General features: G+C 36.3%; 1 protein-coding gene across 4 annotated transcripts in view; it reads left to right on the top strand.

The window, feature by feature from the left end:
• HMGA1 (high mobility group AT-hook 1) overlaps positions 1 to 9,845 on the top strand; it is a 31,589-nt gene extending 21,744 nt beyond the window's left edge. For all 4 annotated transcript variants that reach the window (XM_058175563.1, XM_058175562.1, XM_058175560.1 and 1 more), the window contains 2 exons: positions 3,224 to 3,277; positions 8,502 to 9,845. In XM_058175563.1, coding sequence (XP_058031546.1) covers positions 3,224 to 3,277; positions 8,502 to 8,558 — 111 coding nt within the window. In that variant the 3' untranslated portion in view covers positions 8,559 to 9,845. The remainder of the gene's footprint in view (positions 1 to 3,223; positions 3,278 to 8,501) is intronic.
• The last annotated feature ends 2,108 nt before the right edge of the window (positions 9,846 to 11,953 follow it).

An 11,953-nucleotide genomic window follows, 5' to 3' on the forward strand; every position in this document is an offset into this window, starting at 1 on the left:
AAAAATAAGAAGAAATGTTAAGTGTGTTCTTCTAAGCTTTTGGAGGAAAAACAAAATATAAACCTACAGCTGTTACTGTAAAAAAAATAATTGGGTAGGCTTATTAAGTGTTGAACCAGAAGATAATAGAAAAAGTGATTTTTCGATTACAAGGAAGTGGATTTAATGCAGATATCACAAAAACTTTCTTAATGGTAAGAACATAAGCAGAGGCATGCCATAGTAGTGGATTCCTACATTGAGCAAGGACTTCACTAAGTGATCCTTATAATCCGTATAACACATTTTATGATTGTGTGAATATTGAAAAACTTATTTCAAAAGAAAAGCTGTGCTTGTATATATGCATATGTTTATTTTGGAGTTTATGGGGAAAGAACAAATAATGGAGTTCTATTGACATCCAAATCTAGGATTTTGAGTAAAAGATACTTGAATTAGCTGGACAGCTGGTGACATTTGGTTGTGAGTGTGTGTGTGTGTGTGTGTGTGCGCGCGCGCGCGTGCGCGCAAGTCTCTCCAAGCAGCTGGAGTTCGTAAATTTGTAAAGAATAGAAAGAGATATGTCCCACTCACTCACACAGAAGGAAGATTATAGTTTGCTAGATTAGGTAGCTTCTCTCACTCCCATCCCTCTGAATATGGAGGCCTTGACCTCCTAGCTTCTTCTATTAGTAATTGCCAGTCCTTAATGGCACATTGACTGTGCCATTCACATGCTGGTTAGGAAGATGTATCTATCAGGTGCTGTGTGGCTGAAACTGAGTGAAGATTAGGAATAAAGCAAGGAAATGAATAAATGATCCCAGAGCTGATGACTTGGCAGTTTTTTACATATGCAGTATGTAATCAGAAATACTAGGCCTGAGCCATATAGGGCCTGGTCTTTCTTCACCCGCTCTCTCTCCAAGTCTTTCAACTGGATACCAAAAAAGAACCTTCATTGTTCCAGATGCTTTGGAGCAACAGATGCTTGATCCTGATTTGGCAGCCAAGCTGCCAAGGTTATTTCAGTGGACACCTCAGCTTAGCCTCTCTCCATCTGTTCAAATTATAAAATGTAGCAAGAAAAGAACATGTACCAAGTTCTGGAGACATTTGCTTCTGTTTGTTACGCATCTGGCTCCCTGCAGTTATTGTGTTCTATTTTTCAAGAATAAGAGCAAGACCTTATTAAAAAGATGCTTCCAGTTCCTACCAATATATGAATTACAAATGTTCTGTTCCTGGTTCTGAAGTGACCATACTGAGCCTATTCTGTGATTTGGAGAAAACATTAGGTATATTCACATACAACAGTACTCAGCATCATGTGGGAATATTTTTTAGCCTTTGCTAATGGGCAACCTCCTCCTAGCAGCCAGCTCTTTAACATTGTTGCTGTTAATATACAGAGCAAGTATGTTCCTGGGGCCTTTTGAATCCAAAATAGCCATTACAGATGTTAAGGCAAATTTACACTAACCATGCTCTGAAGTAAGTACAGGATATTGTGATGACCAGGCTTTTGCTCTTGGCCTGACAATTTCTCCTACAGCTGCCTCTATATAGTTAAATGGGATTGCAACGAGATACCATGAAAATAATGGATCACCGAGGTGCTATGGAAATAATGGTACTACTTCCCAAAGCACTTTTCTACTCCAGTATCCAAGTGATCCTGCTAGTTCCTCATCTGGTGTTTGAAACTATTTCAGACAAGATGTTTGGCATGTGGAATAATCTGACACTTGAATAACCTTCTGCTTTGAACTACACATCCAGAGTTTGCCTTATTGCAATTAAAGCAGAAAAATGGGACTGGGTAAGAATGTTTTGGGATGCTGTAACCAAAAGCAAAGACCTGGCAGATTACTAACTATCTAAAAGGCCAGTCAGATGATGGTTAGAGGGTAGATGTTGGTTCTCTTCCTGACTCCTGCCTAGCATATAACAATGCTAGGGAAGAATTTTAGTAGGAAAGAGATTTGTAGAAAGTTTAATAAATACTGTGTATTTGTATTTGGTTTCAAACCTCTCTTGAAAATATACGACTCATATCCTGCATACTCTGAGTCATGGTACTACAACCCAGATGGCTCCTGTTGAAAGTGGCAATGATGGTGAAGAATAACAAGGGAGAGACTAGTGGCTTTGATGCCAAAAGAGAAGACCAAGGCCAAAGATTTTTGCCAACCCAAGTGTATGAGTCACATCCTCAGATTATAAGGTTAATTTTTGAGATCATCTTGAGTATTTGTGGTATCTCCCACATTTCAGGTTTTGTTTATTTAGCTTAGCAGCTGTAGAAATTAAATTATTATGTGTATTCAGATGAAGAAAAAACATCACATCATAGATAGGACTTATCTTGAGCAACACTGTTCTGTTTCACTTTCATTATTGGCTTCTTTGTGTTAATGGCAAGTTGTTTCTAATATAATTAAAAGCAGGAATATTTTAAGGATTATTTTCCAGTTTATTAGTAGCACTAGAGTGTCTTTTCATAAGTAACTTTGATTTCATACATTGAATATGTTTTTTGTAATGTCCATCCAGATAATCGAGAATAATATACAGGAATGCTAATATTTTCATAACATCTATTAAGTCATTCTTTGTTCATTATAAATTGTAGTTTACTAGCTAATACAGTAAAATATGTTTGATGTTGAATTAGGTGGTAGTTCCTGAGGTTTGCTAGTGTAATTTCCAAAGTTGAACATCTAACTTTGTAAGGGGAAAAAACCCAAAATGGAGTGCCTGAACTCAAGCAGAAATACAGATTGCTTGCTTTGGTCTACTATAGCCTTCCCCAGTCAGGTACCTTCCAGAAATATGTTATCTATTTTATTTATTTAAAGTCTTATGTCGCTTAATAGCCGAAGCTCTAGTATTTATATAGTATACTACCATATATAAAATTGTACCAAATAGTCACTGGATCTATAACTTTGTCCTTATTCTTAGATTGTGGTAATGGGGTTCATCCTACACATCTGGAAGATGCTAAATTGAGACAGTCTTATTCTAAAATGAATGGTTTCCTTTAAAATGTTTTATTTTAAAAGAAACATTGCCTGCTACTGGTATTGATTTTCAGGGACTCCTCCTGAACAAAAGCGGTCCAATATCACAACAACCTTTTAATTAATAAAGGAATACTCACCAGTCTTAAAACCAATCTGAGTTTCAGCTTGTAATTTTGGTCTTCATTTAAAGTTCATCTTTATGCCTTCTCCAGAAAGCTGCTGTAACAACACCTGGAAGGAAGCCTCGAGGTCGACCGAAAAAATCAGTAAGTTGATTTTGAAAAGAGGTATCTATATAAACGAGGGGAGGGAGAGAGGGGTTATTTTAGTCTCTTATCCTCTTGAATTTCAACCTGTTTGCAGCCAGTGGGTTTACACTGGATGGGGAAAATTATTGGATTAAGAGAGATGAATATGATGAATGTAATTAATTTTGTCATATGCAGGTTTGTGTATTGTTTATAGCTGTTATTCACAAATCTGGAATTTTGCTAATGGGATTTTCTGACCCAAGTCTTTTATAAACTCTGTCTTAGCTTTTCCACTAGTAAAATGTAATATAATCATGGATTTTTTTTCACCATTATTAGGCAGAAAAGACTTTTTGGCTTACTCTGGTAGAGCTTGCACCTGGTGATGGAAATGGTGCATATAGGATAGGGACCAGTTCTGAAGAACAAATCGGTGGTATCATTCCCTGACACCAACTTTTAGTACCATCATCTCAGAATATCAGTTGACAGTGTTTTTTATTCTTCTCCAAGCCACTTTACCAAAATGTTCGACAGGAGGCAGGTTTACCATGTCAAGTGAAAAATGCTATGATAAGAGGTGTTGTGTTTATTCCAATTTTTGAATCTTTCTATAATAGTATCCATTGAGATGAAATTCTCTTATGGATCTGATGAGTTTTTGAAATGATTGATGCAGCATAAAGAAACTTAATGCTCTTTTTTGGAAATTTCAAGAGTATGTTGGCTATCAAAGCTAAATCTGATTGCTTAGGTTTTCTGAGGTTTATTTTTTTATCCTATCTTTTCAACATTTTATACATGTTGTGTTTCAGTTTATAATTATTCCTTCTTGCCCTGAAGTGAGTAACAGGAAGTGGCTTGTTCTGTTAACTAGCACAGATTTAGTGTTGCCACTACAGCATTCTTGCAGAGTGAGTTTCAGTCAGTTTCATCTGGCCTTGATTGCTTAAAGCAATTGTTCTTTTTAATAATCCCTGAAGAGATTTTGGTGTGCATTCAAGAATTTACCCCCCAAAGTAAGGTTTTCCTGTTGATCCTAATCTTTAGCATTACTTTTATACACTACAAGGCAAGATTGTCTGACTTTGCTATAATTGCTGATTATTTTTTCTTTCTGATAATGATTATGTTCCATTATACCCTCTTCATGCAGACAGAAGTATATCTTACTCTTAACATTTATCTCTATACATCTTATAATAAAAGTTACAACAACACAAAAGGCTAGATGTTCTTTGGAGAAATATTTGATAAGTCCCTTTAAATCAGTGACTCACCTAGGTTGGGATTTACCTTACAGGTGGTTATTTTAAATTTCCTATAGGGGCCCAGATAAAATTCTACATTGAAAAGAGGACATCGTGTTAAATTAAAGTGGGAAACCTAAATATACTTTGTACCAGATTAATTACCAAATTAGTTTGTCAAATATCACAAATTCGTGCTCAGGAATAATAGTAAATCAACCATTTTCGAAAGAATGGAAATTTTTTATATTCTGAGACTGTGTTGTGGGGGGATTCACAAAATGGCTGTCAAGGAAGATGTTTGCCCAATCACAAAGAGCACTTCATTGCATATGGCCTGCCACAAAACAGTCATTTATCACAAGACAAACTGAGACAAAAGCTTTTATCACACTTGTAAGCCCATAGGATGTAGTCCGTCAGTTTATTATTATGTTATTTCTAGGCAGGGTTCGTGTTTCCATGCACAGGTCTGAGCTGCAGATACCAACTATTCTCATTTCTCTTCAGTTCAGATACAGTATTCATATTTTTGTATTTTATTTTTGGGAATGTCCGGTTAAGCTATTCATAGAAATAAACATAATATTGAAAGCTGATAATCTGCTTTATAGGATGCTTGCCATATATTTTGATGGGGATTTCCCTCCTCAATTTTAACATGTAGGACAGAGAAATCCACAGGCACATTCAGAATGACATTGCCAATACTAGCCTTCCATTCTTCAGGTCTCTGTAGAAAATTTATCTGGGATGAGGTGAGTTGTGGAGAAAACATAGGCAGATATCACTGTTACTGAATCTTGCCCAGGAATGCTGGACATTGGCATTACATTTGTAGCCCAGCTATAAAGAGAATAGATTCCCTTTAAAACAAGCTAAACTATATCAGCAGAAGATTCCAGGCTGGGTAGAGCCCTTGAAAGGAGCATTTATTGAAGAAGTTGGGGACATAAGAAATATTTTTGTTACAGTCCCATTTATTCTTACAAACAAATTGAAAATATTCAAAACAGGTTGTGCCATTAATTTAGAACGTAGCGCATGCTGCTGACTCCATATTGGTCTGAATATCAGTGGCTGATGGCTTTGCAGTTCACATCTGTCACCATCTGTCAAAATATAAGGAGAAATCCTTGCCAGAAACAACTAATTGCAAGCTTTCTTAATAAGCAGACAGGCAGTCTTCCAAAATGGAGAATCAGATTTGCAATGATCACTTAAAAAACCATTTCTTTAAAATCATGACATAGACAATTACATTTTTTTTAATAAAATTGCATATTTTGTCATTAATTTCTTAAAACTTGGATGTTTGGCAATAAGAAACCTTATGTTATCTGCAGCAATTACTACTGGTATTGCTAAATGTCACACTTGCTACGTTATGCTTGCCTTTCTGCTAACATTGATATTCAGCCAGAATATACATGAGTTCAAATATACAGATTATGCTGTTATTTTTGAAGCCCCTTCCTTAAGGGAAAGTATTCTTTGAAGATCACTACAGCAGGGCAATTCATGAAAATTAAATAGTAAACCAAAGAATATGGTCATTTCCTCTAATACTGACATTGGGTTACTTCCAAGAACTGTTAACTAATTTAAGATTTAATCTGCTCTGCCTCTATCTGTAATATCACCTGGATGATGTATTAAATTCCACTGAAATAATATTTTCATTTAAATTGCAAACTTTCAAATGTTTCATGATCCATTCCACTCGTCTTCTTTTGAGCTTGTTAAATCTTTTTCCAACTTGAGTGGAACTGAAGCCTTTACCGTGTGTCTTCTTTTAGCAAAGAGAGAGGTTAAGTAGAGTTGATTATTTCCTTCCTTTGCTAAATGATCTCTCTTACCCTACAACTTGCTGAACAGACTTGGCAGGCACATTCCACAGTGGTTTAAATGTGTGTTTTTATGAATGAAACACAAGGAAGTCAAGGTTGCTGACTCACGCATGCACTCAAGCATGACTCATCTCATTCCAATAGCATTTGTTTTATTTTTAAAAGAGCAGGCCAGAGAGACCTCCAGGAAGAAATGTTTCCCCTCATATACAAACAGTTGTTTATTTAGGCCTAGAAGAGTGTGGATATTAGGAATTTACTTGCTGGGTAGGATAAACTTTTAAGGAGACCGCAGAGGGAGCTTAAATATTGGACCTGTTTTTTGTTTCGTTTTTAATGCTGCTCTGCCCCTCTTGTGGCAGCTTGAATATATGACAGCTCAAAAGTCCAAGATGAATTCTGTGCTTGAAGCAGTTCCCTTTCTTAGGTGTTTGAGGGGAACATTATTTTATGCTAACCTCCTAGCCATACGCTCATTAGGTTTGTTTCATTAGTTCCATTGTGTGTTATGCTGGTTAGGTTTTTCTTGAATAACTTTTGTCCAGTTCTAGGCCCTGCACTTAGGCAGAGATACAAAAAAGCTAGAGTAGCTTCAGAAAAGACCTATCAGAATAAGAGTCTAAAAACAAGCTCTGGGAGGAAAGGCATACAGGTAAATCCTCAATTTATCACCATAATTGAGCCCAAAATTTACATTGCCAAGGAAGACAGTTGTTAAGTTAGTTTTGCCCCATTTTACCACCTTTCTTGTCACCATTGTTAAATGAACCCACAGTTGTTAAGTTGTTGTTGTTATGTGAATCAGGCTTCTCCATTGTTTTTGCTTGTCAAAAGGTTATTACATGACCCTGGGAAACTGCAAGTGTCATAAATCTATGCCAGTTGTCAAGCGTATGAATTTTGATCACATGATCATGGGGCTTCTGCAACAGTTTAAGTGTGAAACAGTCATAAGTAACTTTTCACTTCGAACAGTCACAAAATGAATGGCTGTAAGTTGAAGACTACCATACTTCAGAACACATATATCAAACACCTACTTCAGATATCCTAGTAAGATGAGAATCAGTGGGTTGAAATTAAATGAACGGATATTCACTCTGAATGTTAGGAGGAATTTCCAAAAGGAACAAATTATATGCAGTTGAACTGTTTCTCCAGAACAGTGATGGATTCCCCCTTGCTGGAGGTTTTCAAATGTAGACTGGATGGTCACTTAGTGAGGATAGTTTAGGGAAATCTGGCATTGAACAAAAGGTTGAACTTAATGATCTTTAAGATGACTTCAGAGTCCTACATTCTGTGAAATTGATGATTTCAGTGTATGATCCCAATCAGTTATAAAATAAATTGCCTGTGTTCTGGCGTACAGCTGTCCTCGACTTAACCGCTGGTCATTTAACAATCATTCAAAGTTATAGCAAATTCTTAAAAAGCTCTTTATGACTCATCCTCAGAATTGAAACTGCCATTACATCCATGTCCCTCTAGTCACATGATAGCATTTTGGATGCATAGCAATTTGCTCACATTTCCAATCAGTTGCAGTATCCCATGGTCAGGTGACCACAAATGCAATAAGTTCTGCCAGTTTTGGGCAAAAAATACCCATTTGGAAGAATGGATTTGTTTAATAACCACATGATTCATTTAACAATGTGGTTCACTTTATCACATTGTTTTATGGTCACAATGACATGCTTTCAACTGAAGTTGAAATGGTCATCAAATTGATTCCAGTCATGTGATGCCTTGACTTACAACTGCAACAACTTACAACTGAAATTCCAGGCTCCGTTGTGACCGTAAGTCAAGGATTATCTATAATAGGAATAGGCTTCAAAAGCAAACACTCTAGAACTTGGATGTTTTTCATTTTGTAAGTGCTTTGTTGATGGCATTATACAACAAAAGAATGCTAACAAAGGAACGAGTTTTGCTTGGGCATACTGGTCTGCATTACAAGGGAAGAGCAAAGCTTGATTTCCACCTTCCTCCCTCTATAAGGAAGGAGGATCAGTTGCCTCTGTGCAGCAATGAGGAATGGTGTTCCTCACTCCTGTTACAGTATAAGGATTAGTCTTAAAATAAGAACAATATTGCAGCAGATCTTCCCAATGCTATTTTCTTCCTGTGTAGGAGAAAGATGAAGAAGAGGTCAACATCTCTCAAGAATCTTCAGAAGAGGAACAATGAGAATAGCCAACTGATTCTACCTCACAGCTCAGTTTTCCTATTTCTTGTCAAGTTTTGGGACTGAGGAAAGAGCGAAGAATCCTCACCCTTTTCCTGACCTGATCTCTCCAATGTTCCCACAGTCAAAACAGCAACACTAGGGTACAGTGTAAAACAGATCAACCATCATATTTGATGTGTAATGTTTAATGGGAGAACTTTATATTTTGTTTTCCCCTCTCATTTGACAGGGTTAAGAGTTTAGCCTACCAATTCATGTAGTTCTGTATTATATCTGTTTTTTGATCTATTTCTCCAGAACACTCCTTATCGAGAAAGGGGTTTATAAATCTTTATAGTGACCACTTATTCATGTTGAAAAGAGTGGACAGCCTAGTTCTTCCTTATCAATCCTAATTTCCACTTCAGAGAGACCATTAATACTCTCCAAAAGGATAACTTGGCACTGGCAGAAAGTTTGCCGAGGAGGAAGATTTGAGAGCATTGGGATGATTTTATTTTTTTCTGGGAAATGAGTATAATGGGATAAAGGCCACAACATTAAAAGGATGGATACATTATTTTTTCCTACTGTAAAGTATTTGCAAGAATAATTGAGAGGAAGTTATTCTACCCTTTTCACCCAATTCCCAGTAGTTCAATAATCTAGTGCTTTGCAATGGGTCTGTGTATTCTTGTTGACAACATGCTGCCCTGCCCCAATCAGCTGCCTTAAAGCCAGAGCAGTTACAATTGCATAGGCTGAGGTGTTTGGGGTGAATCTGACCTAAATTCTCATCTTTTCCCCAATAACCAGAGATCCTTTCTCCCCCCCCCCCCCTTTCTATTTTTCCATCTCCATCTGTCCCCAGCTGCCAGTGCACAAATGGAGCTTACAACTGAAATGTTTTTCACTTGGTGCTCAGTCATTCTGCACAGAAATTACATTGAACAAGACTTTGCCATGACCAAGGAAAGCAGGATGGCAAAATTCTCTCCCTTCATGGTCTCTCTGGGTTTTTGTGATTTTTCTCCTTTGGAAATAGCACAGTTAGCAGTTGACAGTTGTTTTTCCAATATATATTGTCTGTCAAGGTTTTCCTTCTTCATTCACAACTACCTCTGGATACGTTTTGAGTTTCATTCTCTTAAAACATAGATTGCTGCTGTTTGTTGCTGCTGTACTGATTACAAAGTTTTATTTCAACAGGTTCTTTCTGGTTTTTCTCTGGAACTGACATTTTACACTAGATAATTTCATTTCAGTTGACTTTTAAAACTATTGTGCTATTAAAAGGGATAAAAGCTCTTATTTGTCAGACTGATGAATGATTGGGAAGAGGGAGTTTCTGTGAAAGTGGGCACTATTTTAAGAGCTATAAATACTAAGTTCTACAGTGAAAACCCCAAATGACGAATAATTTCTGAAAGTATGATTTTCTTTATACTGCTTTTTTCAAAACATACCCATTTGTTTCTATCGGGCATTTTTTTAAGCTGTATATTAGCTATACTAAGAATTTCGAGACCTCATGGTAAGTACTCCCTAGTTAAAATTTAGCAGAAAGCAAACTGGTCAGAATGCTGCTCCTTTTATACCATTTTAGCTTAGCCGTTCTCTTTTCTCTGAAAAGTGAAAACTTCCAATTCAAGCATTGGACCACAGTTACCCTTTGTTACTTTACCTTAGAATGCTGATATGGGATCAACAAACATTTCTAGAAATATTTCTGAATTTTTAAAAATGTGAGGTGTTTGCAGAAGGCATCAAAGGAGACATTTACACACTCATGGAATGTGCTCGTGGAAATTATATAGCCTACCCTTCTGCCCACTCACATTCTTCTTCTGCATTTGTATTTCATAAAACACAGTCTTAAAAGGGAACAAACTGAGCTGGTTCATTGACTATCCAATATATTATGTAGAAGGTAATTGTTCTTCATTCAGTAAAAGACATTTTAAGTACTGGTTGCAATAATTCCTGAACTGGTCACTAAATTAAAATCATCAGTCTGCAGCAACTGCCCAACTGATTGACATCTGTTCATCTTCCAAGACCATTACCACTTCGTGGTGTACTCTGTGGTAAAAATATTGTATATTTTTACAAATATAAAATAATGATCCCTCTTGTTTTGAAACTCAACTTTCTAGCCTGAATAGCAAAATTTGCACAATGCCTGAACAAATTAGCTTCCAATTTAAGGGTTATTTTTGGCAGTGATTAATAACATCATAGAAATCTGTATTAATATTGATCCATCTAGCCCAATATTGCCAAAGGATGACTGGAAATAAGATTTCAGCCCATTTTTCCTGCGTCATTTGGATATGCCAAACACTGAAACCGGGATTTTTTTTGTGTGCATTGCATGTCATATACCCTAGAGGCAAAAGGATTTAAGTTTGTTTGCCTGCAAGCAAACCTTGTTTATTAAATAGGCACATTTTTTTAGTCTTTATCAGGGCAATAGCAGAGAAGAGTATGAACTTTTTCTTCTCAAAGGGTTAGATGAATTGTCCTTAACAATGCTTGATAATTTTAATTATCAATAGCATAGCTCTTTAAAGTGATCTATGATTTTGTTAAGTTGTAATGCAAAAGGATAGTATGATCAGTAGCTTATAGTATATAAATTTATTACTAAAGATTGTGGTTTACTTGAATAAAGCAAGTGATATTTTAAACTTCCTTTCATAGCAGTAGACCAAAAAAAATTAAACATGAACTCATAGGGACCCCATAAGGCACAAAGAGAATTCTTGTTATCAAACTTGCCACATCTGCCCTTGCTCCATTTTTAATGCAGCACGCAATATTTAACTTATAACATACTGTATGCTTAAACCTAAATGACATTTAGCATATATTTAAATTATACTTCGATGGCATCTTTTTCCTCTTCACTTCATCGCTTTGGATGTCGGAGGAAAATACAAAATTCTGGTTCTTGCACTTATGTCGGCCTCAACCATCATTATTTGATGCTATTGTATTTGATGTCTCTCCTTCTGAGTCTGCCTCTTTGGCCTTCTCTTTTTGTACATGCCTTGTATGGTATAGAATCTCAAGACATTTGGTGGTATAACTGGAATTAAAGTTCTAAATTCTGAACCAAGGGCTAGTCAGTCTTGCAGTTTTCTAAATCAGTTCTTCCCCCTCCCCTGCTATGCTTTTGCTTCAAACATGGGTTTTCTTGGGGGGAAAAAATCCAATTTGTTTATTCATTCCAATAGCCACAAACTGCACAAGTATTTGGGACACAATATTTAATCAAAGAGCTTTACAATCCCTGCTTTCCACTGTGTTTATAATTTCTAGATCTATCATCAGAAAAACACTATTAAAAAAATTGAAATTACCAAACCTGTTTGAATACCTTCAATTCCTACTGTGTGAGGAAAGTTCATGA

This window comes from Ahaetulla prasina, chromosome 3, assembly GCF_028640845.1.
Source record: "Ahaetulla prasina isolate Xishuangbanna chromosome 3, ASM2864084v1, whole genome shotgun sequence".
In the NCBI taxonomy this organism is placed as follows: domain Eukaryota; kingdom Metazoa; phylum Chordata; class Lepidosauria; order Squamata; family Colubridae; genus Ahaetulla; species Ahaetulla prasina.